Source organism: Sinocyclocheilus rhinocerous, unplaced genomic scaffold, assembly GCF_001515625.1.
Source record: "Sinocyclocheilus rhinocerous isolate Xijiao unplaced genomic scaffold, SAMN03320098_v1.1 scaffold689, whole genome shotgun sequence".
Classification (NCBI taxonomy): Eukaryota; Metazoa; Chordata; class Actinopteri; order Cypriniformes; family Cyprinidae; genus Sinocyclocheilus; species Sinocyclocheilus rhinocerous.
Window position 1 is genome coordinate 764,119 of NW_015652129.1, and position 14,778 is coordinate 778,896.

General features: G+C 36.7%; 1 protein-coding gene and 1 long non-coding RNA gene across 2 annotated transcripts in view; one reads left to right on the forward strand and one right to left on the reverse strand.

Moving 5' to 3' along the window:
- Positions 1–11,954, forward strand: part of zbtb16b (zinc finger and BTB domain containing 16b) — a 76,635-nt gene extending 64,681 nt beyond the window's left edge. Inside the window, exons 5-7 of the mRNA XM_016518954.1 lie at positions 3,732–3,902; positions 9,032–9,199; positions 10,980–11,954. Of these exons, the coding sequence (XP_016374440.1) occupies positions 3,732–3,902; positions 9,032–9,199; positions 10,980–11,209 (569 nt within the window). The 3' untranslated portion in view covers positions 11,210–11,954. The remainder of the gene's footprint in view (positions 1–3,731; positions 3,903–9,031; positions 9,200–10,979) is intronic.
- A 210-nt stretch (positions 11,955–12,164) lies between these two features.
- Positions 12,165–13,893, reverse strand: LOC107713454 (uncharacterized). The gene is made up of 2 exons (XR_001636893.1): positions 13,306–13,893; positions 12,165–13,101 (listed from the first exon to the last, which is right to left on the reverse strand). It is a non-coding gene; the product is annotated as an uncharacterized LOC107713454 (long non-coding RNA).
- Between the last annotated feature and the right edge of the window lie 885 nt (positions 13,894–14,778).

Here is a 14,778-nt window from a genome sequence, read left to right on the forward strand (position 1 = left end):
TGTATCACAGGAATAAATTATATTTTAAAGCATATTAAAATAGAAAATGTTATTTTAAATTGCAATAATATTTCACAAAATTACAGGGTTTCTTCTGTATTTTTAATCAAACAAATACAGCCTTGATGAGCAGAAGAAACTTCAGTAAAAAACATTAAAAATCTTAACGATCCCAAACTTTTGAACGGTAGTGTACTGTATATGTGTGTGTGTGTGTGTGTGTGTGCAAACGAAATGAAACTCGGGCTTTGACAGCTCCCCCTCTCTGTGTGTGAATCATCTGTATCTGATCTCCCTGCACTAATTCCAATTTAATTGCCTGTTGCCTGCAGGCTCCTCAATAGTGGTAACAAATGGTTTGATTTTGTAGTCCTCATCAGGCAGCATTTTAAATGCAGCACTCTAACCCCACTCGAATGCCAATGAAGCACCGAACAGCCTCGTGTTTACTAATGCTCATCCTCCCCCCGCGCTCTCGTCTCTGTTCCTCTCATATCTGATTAAAGGGGATTTGTAAGAATCGTCGAGATGCATGCAGCCTCTCTCTCCATTGTAAATGATATTGGGCCAGAACAGGCAGTCTCGGCTGCTTGTGTATTTTCGTTTTAAGAGGCGAAGATGTTCTCTGCCGGATAATGCCGTTTAATCTGTTTAAACGAAGTTTTGACATTAAAGTTCAGGTGTGATGTGGGAAGGTGGCTCTGGCTCTGCATGTGAAATAGGAGCCGGTGCTTTATATGAATTTTTAAAGCGTGCTTTACGATTAATGTGTTATCTTCAAGAGAGTGTATCTTCATTAATTCTACATAAGCAGGGCTAAAGGAATATCCTAGACACAACAGAGAAAAACATGCCTTCATGGCCTTTTGAGCTCCATGTCTAGACCAAATGGTTAATAGATGATGAGTTTTTCTTCATTAGTGGTGTTGGCTTGCATTGCCATTACTTTTAATCAAGATTAAGCCTGAGTAATAAACTAACTTGAGCGTTTTTAAGTATTAACTGGAGCGTTTGAATTATTTTTTTTGGCAAAACTGGCAAAAATTACATGGAGTTACCTGTTTGTACTAAATTATTTACATCCACACAACAGTATAATCAGAATTTATGTAAGAAACATCTCAACTCAATCTCATCTGGAGATTATTTTACAGCGTTCAATGATGTTTTTGTTTTCTCGTCATTGCATTCTGGGACAGGTGGGTCCTTTCTCACGTCTCACATCTGCCTTCTGCGCTCCTGACCTCTGACCCCACTCACATGCACCACACAATGAGCCAAACCTCCCAACTTCAACTTTTACCCTCCATTTTATCCTTTCTTCATCTCTGAAAGCCCATATGTGTCATATCATAGCATACAGTATATATTATCTTATGTTAGATTTAAAAGCAGAGATATAAAACATTTTTTTACAGAAATTCATGAGTTATTACACGGCTCTCTGGAATACTTGATTCTGATTAGTCTGAAGGCTGTATTTATGAAAAAAATGCATTATATCTGGTTTTCTTATTATTTAACGTAATCCAAAAAGTTTTTATGTTTATTTTATATGTATACTACTGTTCAAAAGTTGGGGGTTGGTAGGATTGTGCAATGTTTTTGAAGCAAGTCTCTTATATGTTCACTCTTATATGTTCACCAAGGCTGCATTTATTTGATCAAAAATACAGTCATATTATGAAATAATATTACAATTTTAAATTACTGCTTTCTATTTGAATATATTTTAAAATGTAATTTCTTCCTGTGATGAAAAGCTTAATTTTCAGCATCATTACTCCAGTCTTCATTGTCACATGATCCTGCAGAAATTATATTAATATGCTGGTTCGCTGGTCAAAAAAAATTTTTTTTATTATCAAAGTTGAAAATAGTCATGCTATTTAATATTTTTTTGGAAAACATGTTACTTTTTAATCACAAAACATGTTAAAACTAATGAAATTCCCTTGTCGTAACTGTATTACTGCATTTTACTAAATTCTTCTTCCTGTATTTCCAATTGAAATTCCAATTCAGAATGGTATAGCATGTGGGCAGTGCAGTTCACATTCCCATTCATGAACTGAAAGTGACACGATGATTAAATTCTGTATTTTGCCCAACCCTGATGTCTTTATGTTGAAAAACACATACTGTTTTATAATCTTCTCATCATTTTGACGTACTGGAGTAGCGAGTGACACAGCTCTTTCTCCTGTTGTGCATCTGGATGAGGTGTAGTGTGGGTAGCGGGCAGCTCTGCAGTCTGTGGGAAACAGAGCAGAGCAGCTGCTGAGGAGAGCCGAGTTTCTGACACTCACTCTGAGAGAGGAGCTGGCTCCATTAACAGCCCTATTCACCCGGCTTAAGCTACTCTGTCAGCCACTTCAGAACCATTAAAGCTCTGCTGGGAGCTAGACACAGAGAACGAGGGAGACAGAAGGAGACAGAGAGAGAGAGAAGAATGAGGAAAAATAGAAGCAGGGGGATGCTCTCAGAGGAGCTGAGTGATGGTATAAATAGTTGGAGTTGTAGAGGTAAATTATTCCTAAAGACATTAAACAGTAGTGAAGCTAAGCTCCCTCTCTCTCTTCCCCTCGTGCTTTCTCTTTCTTTACCACAGTCGTCTCATATATTTATGCCCGTGCTGGATTGCCTCGGTTATTTTTTTCTTCTGAAAAGAGCTGACAACACAAATATCTGTTATGCGTCTGATATAATGAAGCTCAAGAATGTGTCATCATTTGTATTTCTGCAGTATTTCACAGCGAGGTTTGCCTTGAATGGTTTTCTTCTGCTTTTTTTGTTATCCTCAAGCTAGACTGGCATGCAAAAGAGACCATGAAACTGCTTCCTTTTTGCATTCTTTTTTTATTGAATACATTTCAAATGATAATTTCAGCATAACAACCTGCTAGGACACCTGAAAAATAGTCATGAATTTAAGTATTTCAAATAATAATAATAATTATTATATAATTATTATAACTTTATTTTATTTTATCAAACCAAGAACATCTTGCCATGTTTACAAAGGAGTTCATGATCATTACATTTGATTAGTGACCTAGAAAAACTGCAGAATCTGAAATGTTTCTTTTTCTTTTTACATCCTTGCAAATTTCTTTCTTTTTTAAATAACAATAGTCCTAAAACTTGTTTCTTTTGTATCGTTGATCTTACTCAAGAAGTTTTCAAGGTTGAATGTCTTCTCCCGGCCCCTGAATGGCCCTTCGTAATCAATGTCGGCTCTTAAACTTGGAGAGAATGGAAGAGAAATCGGGCAACTTGTCTAAGTACATTTACACCAAACTCACATTACAGACGAGCTGTCAGTGAAGTGTAGAGGTTCATTTTTATGTGTCTCAGGCACTAATGCTTTTTTTTTACTCTGAGCTCTGTCGTAAATGCTGATTGATTGAGTGAGAAGTCAATCCCAGCCTGCTGTTCACGAGCCCAACACTGGGCTTTCACAAAGATTTTAAATTAGAGACAGCTTTACTTGAAAGATACATTATTGATTGGCCATAGATACTGAAAGCACTGTTTTTTTTTGTTGTGGAGAAAAGAGAAACTAAGACGATACATTTAAGTCTCTTCAACCCCATCCATTATGAAACACATAGACTTATTCATTCATTTTGCTAAAATGTACTTAACAACAAAATGGATGAAATCCAAATTCTGCATTCTTTGCACTAAACACTAATTAAACCCCCTCTCGTTTTGTCTCTCATCTTAAGGCTCAGACATGGCAGTGTTTTGTCTCCTATGTGGGAAGCGTTTCCAGACCCAGAAGGCTTTGCAGCAGCACATGGAGATTCACGCCGGCATGCGCAGCTACGTCTGCAGCGAGTGCGAGCGCACCTTCCCGAGCCACACGGCGCTCAAACGCCATCTTCGCTCGCACACAGGTGAGCTTTACCTGAACATCCCTCCCACCGCCAATATCCGAGTCATCTAAAAGCACATTAACAGCTTCACACCTCCATGTAATGCAGAAAAGGGCAAACGGGCCACAAGCTGAGATGTGGCAAAGTTTCAAACAATGGTTATATAAACCTCATACTTATCCTCAGACGAGCCAAATTTTTGAGTATTGACAAAGTCAGGTACATATCGTCACGGTTATGCCAAAGAACCACCACCTAGAGAGAAATGGGCCTAATATCTGACACATAAAATGTCAATGCTAATGCTAGTTTGCTCAAACAATGGCTAGAATGTCTTCAGCTTACTCAAACTTCACGTTTGAATAAATATTCAGTGCCAAAATCATCTCAGACTTTCTCAATCCTGTGTCTTCTTCCAGTGTGGTCTCCCTATAGTCTGTGGGCGGCCCATCTGAGGCTCAGACTATCTTCTGACAGTCTTTTGTCTCTTTCTCTACCTTACCTCCCTCTTTCTCCCCGTAGTTTCCTTCAGGCTAACTTTAAGCATAAGTCAAGCCCCTCTATTACAGACAGTAGGTCAAACCTGACCTTTTTTACCATTCTACATTATGAGAATTTCTGAGTGTGAGAATTGAATTATCAAATGACCCAATAACGATGACAAAAAGAGGAAATTTAGGTGGAAGAAGGATGTTTGGTAAGGTGGCACTGAGATTATTTTCAGTGCAACAGGTAGGATTACAAAATATAAGCATGCTCAAGCAAATATTAGCTAGAAATTGAATAAATATAAATCAACATCCATTACAATTTGTTAGAACAGACTATATCAGTGTACTTTGTACAAGCATGTTTAACAGTTATCTCTGTTTTTCCTTCATAACTAGGCAAACAGCGATGATTGAATCTGTCTGGTCTGGCAGTGAACAGAAAGAGCACCAAATTGCCCCTACTCCATTTACTTGCAAGAGTGCATATTTCTCTCACTTTTGCTCTCTCTGTCTGACCTGAAATACCAGTAAGATTGTCAGAGGCAGTTGAAGTCTAGATTCAACATGTAAATTTTTGATAAGAGGGGCCAGAAATGAAATGAGGTTGTTTTTTTAAAGAGTCGAGGCATTACGTATGCACTCCATCTCGCCATAGACTGCAGGGTACATGAGTTTTTCCAGAACAACATCTGAAAAGACATTCTGACGTTCCTAACGGAGTCTGAGTAAATGTCAACTTCTGTAGCTATTTCAACAAGCAAAATCTGATTTCTCTGTACTTGAATTGCAGGAGGTTTTAAACAGCTTGCAGACGTGAGTATAACCTTACTGAAATTGTGGTGTTTGGACCGCATCTCAAGAGTTCATTTCTAAATTGTCAAAAATGTCCAGGTTTTGCCTTGGTTTTCCTATTGATTTCATACTTGTTTAAGGTAATACCTGAAAAGTAGTCTGACCAATAACATACAGGCATTGTACATAATCGACTAGTCGTGATGTGCAATACGATGGGATCTACAGAGAACGGTCAAAGCAATGCAAATATGCATACATATAATGTGTAAGAACTGTAGAGAACATATCAATAGGAAAACAAAGCAAAAAGCCTATCATTTTGACAATTTAGAAATCCTTTCAAAGCCTAGGAAACTCACTGATGATCTAAGGTGCACTTCATTTACATAAACAGTCTTAAGATGTTTATCCTAAAAATAAAAAGCAGAAAGAAATTAGACAACTGTTGCATACAGTAAGAGCTATAACATTTATGTGGAAAACAGACATCAATTTTGGAAGAATTTAATGAGAAATATTTCATATTGAAGGTCTCTGACTTATTTTTTAGGTCACAATTTGCTCTCTATTTAATCGAAAATGCTATTTAAAAAGCATGAAATTAAAAAGATCTTGTTGAGATGTAGGTGTAAATCCAATTAGCGTACAACTGTTCATGTCAGTATATGTTGTGTTTTGGATGCTATTATGTTCCAAATAATAGTTTTTGCAGCAATGCCATAAAAGAACCAATTTTGGTTCCCCAAAGACTCTTTCAGTAAACAGTTCTTCATAGAACCATGTTTTGAACACTGTACAAATCTAAAGAACTTCTTCCACTATACAGAACCTTTTGTATGGAAAGATTCCATGTATGTTAAAGGTTGTTCATGGAACCATCAATGTGAATAAAGAACCTTTATTTATAAGAGTGTAGCATCTACCCGGCTTCTTAACTAACTTAACCAAAATCCTCTCGTTGGTTAGTCAGCGTCATCAGAAAAAAAAACAGCATTTGGCTGGTAAACAACATTGATATTGATCTACCAGCACTAACCAGCATAAATCATCAGCTCTACTAGTCTTTCCAGCTAAAATATTTCATGACGCAACAACAAAATCATAACTAATAAATAAAAAGACCCTTAGATGTAAACAAGTAATACCTGGGCTCCTGCAACATCCACCTGTATATTTCATACCATCTGCATTGTAATTACAATGCGAGAGGCAAATCAAACAATGGGCTGCGTGCGTCTCCAGTTGCTCCTCTCTTCATTCTGCACATGTAGCTTGTTCTCATTAATATGCCATTCCTGTTCGCTCTCCATTTCACTGCCAGGCCATTTGCAGACAGTGGCGGCTGTCTATATGTTCACAGCTGTGTTTGATGGTACAGAGCACAAAGCTCACATTGCTTATGGCACAGACAGTCTCTGCAGGTCGTTCGGCCTTGACTTTCAAGCCATTTTGTCAGGCTTATTCAATATTTAACAATGCTTATGTAAAACTCACTGTAAGCTAAAATGTAGCATCGTCAATAAACACTTTCTTGTGCGTTTGACACCGCGTTTAACTTCCAGTTCGACATTGTCTGCACAATAATAGACTTTCAAACGTGGAAACGCACCGAAGCTGATACCTGTGGATATTTCCTCCAATGTGTAGTCAGTGACGTGTTCAGAATGCACACGCAGTAGACGGCGTTAGCGCATTAGCATGCCTGTGGTGTTGTGAGTCTGGCCTGCCTGCTGCCCGCCTCTGGGCAATTAACTTTAATGACAGACAGGCTGGAGGGCTTTCAGAAGGTGCATCGGATAAGTTGATACAGATGCATAAAGACTGCCACTCTATCTATCATCTCATATCTGTTCACTAGGGATCTCATCTCTACCAGTCTGCTTTTATTTTTCTCTCAGCCCAGATAGAAACCCATTCATCTCCGGCAGAAGTGTATTTGAATGTGAATGGCGGGTTGTGATTGGCTTAGAGAACGTGCTCGGGGAATTTCTGCATTGTCTCTTAAGAGGAGGGTTTAAGTCGGAGCATGACGGAACATAACAAGAGATGCAATTTATTCCCGAGCACGGCTAGCACTTGGACAGGGAGATAATGAAGAGCATAGGTCACCGCCGATGACTTTAAAACCACGCCACCCGGGCTGAAATGTATTAAATATTGCGAGTGTTATATGCCGCTGCTGTCTGAGGAAATGATATGAGGGGCTGTTAGTCAGAGCGGGAAAGCAATTAGCAATCGGCCGGCATTTGAAATCACTACATATCAAGACTCGTACTGATCACTGACATTAGAACAGCCGGCGGAGAGAAATGTGCTGGATGATTCCCTTTCAGCACCTTGTGATGTTTACTCGATATTAATAACTCTGTCATCTGAGCACAACTCTCTGCCTGTTTTTATTTACAAGCTGTGCCGATACAACAGTTCTTTGTGATCACTAAGGAAATGTTAGTCTTATTGTTTAATAGGGATTGACTGGAAAATTCAAGTCCAACCAGACTAAGTTATGTTTTTTTTAAGTTATGCTTTGAAATGTGGTTAACCAGTTCAAACAGGTTGCCTTAAGACCCCACCGGCTTGGAGTGCAACTAGTCAACCAACTAAACCAATTTGGAACAACTAATGACCAGCTTTAACCAGCTAGAAACCATGTACACATAGAGCTGGGTATTGATAAAGATTCAGTTCAATTCTAGTGTATAGGAAGCTTTTGATTTGATTCAATTTGATGTGATTCCTATTTGATTAAATTTGTTATTCTTAAACTTTTTGAAAATAAAAATATTAAAAATATTTTTATTATTTGAAATAAGTGAAATTATTTAAATAAAATACAATTTCAATACTAGATAAAAATGTTTTAAAAAAAGTAAACTTACATTAAAAATGTGCCGTTGCCTTGGCAGCTAAATGAAATAAAATATGTTTAAAGTTCTAAAATTACTAAAACTACTACTGAAATAAATACAAATGAAACAAAAAAATTACAAAAGCATAAATAATTATTAAAACTTAAACTAAAATAAATAAATTATAAATAAAATATATGTAATATTGAGTTATTTTGCATTTAGTTTACATATACGTGTGTGTATAAGATCATTCAAAATATTAATGAAGATTATAATAGTATATAATTAATGCTAAAATAACACTAACACTGATCAATTTGATTTAGTTCTGATTTATTTGATTATTGTCCATTTTTGCATAAGAAATTAAATCTTGCTAATTCTAAATTCTAAATTGCTAATTCTAAATAAATTATTCAGTACAGTAATTCAGACTCAATCTTTTTATTTTATTTTATTTTAATTTATTTGATTACTGTCCGTTTTTGCATTTGTTTTGTTTTGTTTTGTTTTTTTGTTTTGTTTTGTTTTGATAAACCTATTTTATTTGCCAGCACAAAAACATGACAAAGTTTAAAAAAAGTTATATACAACAACAAAGTCTTTGATCTTCCCAGGACCATGAAACAAAAGAAAGGGAAAAATGCAATTACAGTAATAAAGTAAAGTGATAATCAAAATAATGCCTATAAAAAGAAGGGGCTGTGGTGCTGTGTGTTTTGGATTCATCAGAAAGAACCGACTCATAAGCATCATTTGTTCCTGAATCAGACTACACTGGTAGCACAGTATGGTTGTGATTCACTAAAAAGAACTGGCTCATGCGAGTCATTTGTTCGTGAATCACACTACACTGGTCCCGCTCTCTGTTTTATGTATTATTCATTCCCATTCTCTTCTACTGAAAAGCAGTGCGGGAAACTGCTTGTTCTCCAATCAAATGCTTTCTAGAATCTCCCAGTTAAAAATGCATTCAGATTAAGAACTTTATCGTTGTCTCTCTGCACGGCAGGTGACCACCCGTTCGAGTGCGAGTTCTGCGGGAGCTGCTTCCGTGACGAGAGCACTCTGAAGGGTCACAAGCGCATCCACACCGGAGAGAAGCCTTATGAATGTAACGGCTGCGGCAAGAGGTTCAGCCTCAAGCACCAGCTGGAGACCCACTACCGCATCCACACAGGTCAGCCACATTCTCACCTCACTTCAGCAGTGATTCCCAAAGCCGTAGAAGCTCACAGGTTAATAGATACACACCGGGAACACATTGACCTGCTCTTCCAGGTTGGAGATCTTTGACACGGCTGAGCCAGCGTGGTACCTTCTAGCAAATATGATATAATAAAACAAGGCAACAGCTTTATAAGATGATAAATGAATTGTATTACGCTACAAGGCCGCAGTTTTACACGGAAGAATTCAGATCTTGACATTTTCAGGTCCACGCTAGATTAAATTCCTTGTATCTATTTTGTTCTGTCGTGGTCTCGCCACGGTGGCATATTAAATCTTTCGGCTGAGCTGGAATTACAGGCTGATTGCTGCTGCTCTCTGGCCCTCAATAAGGTAGCTGCTAAAGCAAACCTATCAGCAGGCCTGTCAAATAATTGCTGTCTTTGTGTCAAGCGGGGCTGCGGCCACGAGACCGGGCAGGTGAAGATAACAAGAGCAGAAACTCTTGGCTGAAAGGCCACTGCTCCTTCACACAACCAGCTGGAGAATCACTGACATTTACACTTGCTGTCAATGGCGGATCAATACTTGGTTTGCTGTGCTCAGTGGCAGGCCGCACACCCACGGATCTACACATCTGTCGTTCCCATCCTGGACAGCAGGTGGCAGCTTAACTCCACCTTATCAGACAGGAAGCAGAGCTAGTATGGGAAATCTTGAACCTGTTGCTGTCATGATAATCTTTCATCAGTACCGGACAGTCTTTTTTTACATCGACCATCATTTATTTTTTCAGTTATTAAGATTTTAAATATATTTTTCAAGGTAAAAATTATGTTTTACAAATATCATGAATTATTAATTAAAACAAAAAGGTCAAATTGTCTGATATTTTAAGAGTCTTTTTGACCTTGTCACAGTTTTGAGTGTCTGCAGGGGTTTCTCTGCGATATAATTTCTTGACTTTAACAGACAAATCTTTTTTTTTTTTTTTAAATAATAATAAGCAGTGAGGCTGTTTCATATATTTTTATTTTTATTCAATTTATTTTAACATTTTCTAAGAAATGGTACATAAAGGGAACTGCTTAAAAGGTTTTCTTTTCAAGAATTAAATTCTTAGTTTTTATTGTGAATGTAATAGCTTTTATTAGTTGTATTTTGAATTAGATTTGATATATTTTCTGTTTTTATTTTTAATTCGTTTTTAATTAGTTGTACTCGTTTTGCTGTGTTTTTATAATTTCATTATTTTTATTTTATATATAGTTATTAGTTTATATTTAGTTATTTTATTTCAATATCACTGTTATACTATTATATAGTTTTCCTTCTTTTGGGAATAGTTTTTATTAGTTGTATTTTGAATTTCTGATTTTATTTTGAATTACTTTTCATTTTAATTAGTTTTACTAATATTTATCATTTCATTATTTCATATATAGTTACTAGTTTATATACATTTAACATTTACGTAATGAAATAAATGAAGTAATTTGTTGTGTATTTTTGTCATGTTTAATATATATATATATTTTTTTTCAGTTACAATTTATTTTATTTATTTTTACTGTTAATGTTTATTTTAAGCAACGAGAATCTTTTTTATGATTTTTGTTTTACTTTTAGTTAAAAATAATCACCCTGGAATAAATTCGAACATTATCCATCATATCATGGAAGTAAAATGAGCTGTGATTCCAATTTCATGCCGTCTTTAATCAACACAGCTGTTTCTGTCATTTTCACATTATTTGTAGTTTGAAATGTTCTGTACTTGTTCTCCACAGGTGAGAAGCCGTTTGAGTGCAAGCTGTGCCACCAGCGCTCTCGGGACTACTCCGCCATGATCAAACACCTGCGTACCCACAACGGCGCTTCTCCCTACCAGTGCACCATCTGCCAGGAGTACTGCCCCAGCCTCTCGTCCATGCAGAAGCACATAAAGGCCCACAAGCCCGAGGACGTGCCCCCAGACTGGAGGATAGAGAAGACCTACCTGTACCTCTGCTATGTGTGAGATGGGCCGACAAAACCGAATGAGAAAGTGGCAAGATGCACCCAAGAACAATTCACCTGAAGGTTTGCTTTTGGTCCAGGCCAAAGATGGTGAGGGGGCGTGGTCAAAGTGATGAAATGTGATGTGGATTTTTTTTACCTTTCGTTTGTGACATGCATTTGTGCACATTTTTAGGATGTAACTGCACTAGCAAATGTTTATGAAATGGAAATGTTATATGTGATAAAGGGATGTGAATTTTGAGAAAGTGTTAGTAGTACAGTCCACCACTATGACGAGAATCCATTTGTCTGCATTCCACCCTGTTGATCGGAGGAATTTACTGCATGGTCATACTTGTAATGTTTTACTCAAATAAGGATTCCCGTAATTTTTTTTATCTCCATGGACAACACATAAGCCATAGATTTTTAAGACCCCATGAAATCTGTCAGGGATTATCCAGTAGGCTTTAGTTACATCAAAACCATAATTTTAAATGTATATCCGTTAAAGGTCAATGTTTAGAATACGCTAGCAACCTCAAAGCTAACACACATGGACTCAAAGTCTCCTATTTTGATTTCATGGAGTCTTAATGGAGCTATTCTGAGTCAAATAAAAACATGGACCAAAGCTGAAAACTTACACACACGATGAAACAGAGGAGCTAAACACATTAGTGAATGAAATTATGCCCTTTTTTTAGTAAATTGCTCCCTTAAGTTCATTATTAGGCTCTCTAGTCCTCAATTTTCATGTTTTTTTTTATAAACGCATGCGAGGAAATGCACAGGGTTGGACCCATTAGTCATTTTCTTTAAAGCGTAATAAAGTGCTTAACAAAACAGCTTTTCTCAGTGGTACATCCAAATTGTGCTGCCAAGCAACTGTAGTGGATGTTCAGGGACATGTATTCAACCTTAAATAACTACACTGTGCACTTTCAGAGTTTCAGAGGCCCGTGTTTTTGTTGTTTTCAGCACCATTTCTGCATTTAGTGCATTCAGACGAAGCCAGAGAGGTGAATCTCTGCGATCTGCTTTCATTTCAGTCACTTTCACACCAAATAGTACAGCATATCAGTTGATTTCTTTTTTTATGTTCACATGGTAACATGACGCAATCACAGTTTTGCAACTGCAGGTATTTTAGTCTAATGAAATGTTAATATCGTACTCATAAATCAAATTATGAATTAAAAAGAGATTATTTTTTACATTTAAAAACCGCAATGCAGTATATGTTTCTGCAGTCTTCTGCTGAGGATACCTGTAGTTAGCTCGCCGTTGTAGTTTGTGTTCTGTCATCTCTGTTCGAACGTTTTACTTGAATTGCCTAATTTTGTTACCTCACATGCTAGATTTATTTTTGTACTAGTCTTTGTCTCTCATTTCCTGCTGAGCTTTGTTTAAGAGCTGTACAATGCATTTAGAATGCCACATCATCAGGCCCACACGGAATCAGAGAGAAATTTAAGAGAAAATTGGAACGTTTGTTCGCAACGTTCTATATATCTGCTGCCCCTTATGTGTTTATGTTTTGGTTAATTGGTAAATGTTTTATCTATCAATAAGACTGTAGTACTTTACATTTAAGGCATTTTACTATGTTTAAATGTATTCTGCACTACTAAAAAAATTGTAAAGTTGTGGTCACATTTGCCTTTTTGTTTGGCGAATTTCAACGGGCAAAATCGCAATACTAACACATGGCAATACTTAACTATTTTATGTTTTGGCAAATTGGTGACCAATTGGTGTAAATTTGTACAATCTCATTTATACTTTTTGAACGCTCTGCTTACGCCCCATTGACGTTTAAGTTTAGGGGTGGACCTTCATGCTTACGTATTTTTCAAAAAATCATCCATTTCTGCACCAATCAAATTGTACAAATTCATACAAAATCACCTCCTCATAAAATAGTTACGTTTTCTCATGAGATCAGGTTGGAAATCCAGTCTTTTCAATAGGAATCAACATTTTCAGAAATTTTGCATAAGAGCGGAAGATTTCCATTTTTGCAGATTTCGCAACAGGTTCAAAATCGTCATTTTTAAAAACAAATCGCACATTTTCATATGAATCACATCATACGTATTAATACGAAATCACCACTTTGTAAAATAGTTACCTTTTCTCATGAGATCAGGTTAGAAATCCAGTCATTTCAATAGGAATCAACATGATCAGGAATTTTACATGAGGGCGAAAGATTTCCATTTTCGCAGATTTCGCAACAGGTTCAATTTTCATATGAATCACATCATACGCATTCATACGAAATCACCACCTCGTTAAATAGTTACCTTTTCTCATGAGATCAGGTTCGAAATCCAGTCATTTCAATAGGAATCAACATGATCAGGAATTTTACATGAGGGCGAAAGATTTCCATTTTCGCAGATTTCGCAACAGGTTCAAATTCATATATTTTTTAAATTGCACATTTTCTTATGAATCACATCATACGCATTCATGCAAAATTGCCACCTCGTAAAAGAGTTACCTTTTCTCATGAGATCAGTTTGGAAATCCAGTCACTTCAAAAAAAAAATCCAAATGATCAGGAATTTCATATGAGAGAGAACATTACCAATTGCACAGATTTCACAACGAGTTTAAAGGTGGGTAGGTGATTTCGGAGAGGCTAGCAATAGCAAGCTAGCTTTTAATGCATAAGATCCCACCCTCCCTGCAAATCACTCTCCAAAGCCACAACCAGCAAACCAGAGGCTAACCAGCGACACGATGAGAGACGGCTTTGGTGCAGGGTTGAATGCAACGCTATCAGATTAACTCGTGTCTCTTTCACCGCTTCATGCTTACGTTTATTCTCTAAAAATCATACGTTTTCATATAAGTAACATATGCATTCATATAAAATTCACCCATCACTACAATATTGACAATGGACCTTTTTTGCTTATGAAACGATTCTGAAATTTGCTAATGTGACCACATCTTAAATGCTGATTCCGTCTGGGTCTGTGAATTATTCAGTGGTATTTTAGTGTTAAGCATAGTACTAGTGTGCATATCTGCCTCTCGGCCATCAGTTTCAGGGCTACCTCTACTCTGCTCTCAGTTTGGCACTAAAGCAAAAGCACACTTTTGTTTTGCTTGTAACTAGCATTTTCATTTACACCCACTCTTATGTTTCCATTCACTAATAAAAAAACAACAACTCGGTTCGTTCATCATTATATTTACACTCCTTACGATAAAACGTATTCATCCTGAAAGGGTAGATGCATACATTCTAGATGATTTTAGAATAGCGTTGAGAAAATGTTTAGTTATTAGATACTTGAGGGGATAAACTTGAAACAATGTGAATAAAAATGATGGTTTTATGTGAAAATTATTCAAGCGGTAAGTCATCAGAGATGCGTGCAGTTACGTGGAAAAGTTCGCTAGAGAAAACAAAAACAAATAGGTGATTTTCTGTGAAAATAAATCTCTCGACAAGAGCCAAACGCGGCACTTTGATAAGGGAATATGTTGTATTTTTGTACGGGGTATTGTGCGACCCCTGTTCTTTTTTTTTCTTTTTGAGTGAGGCGAATATTTTTACAGTATCTTTTG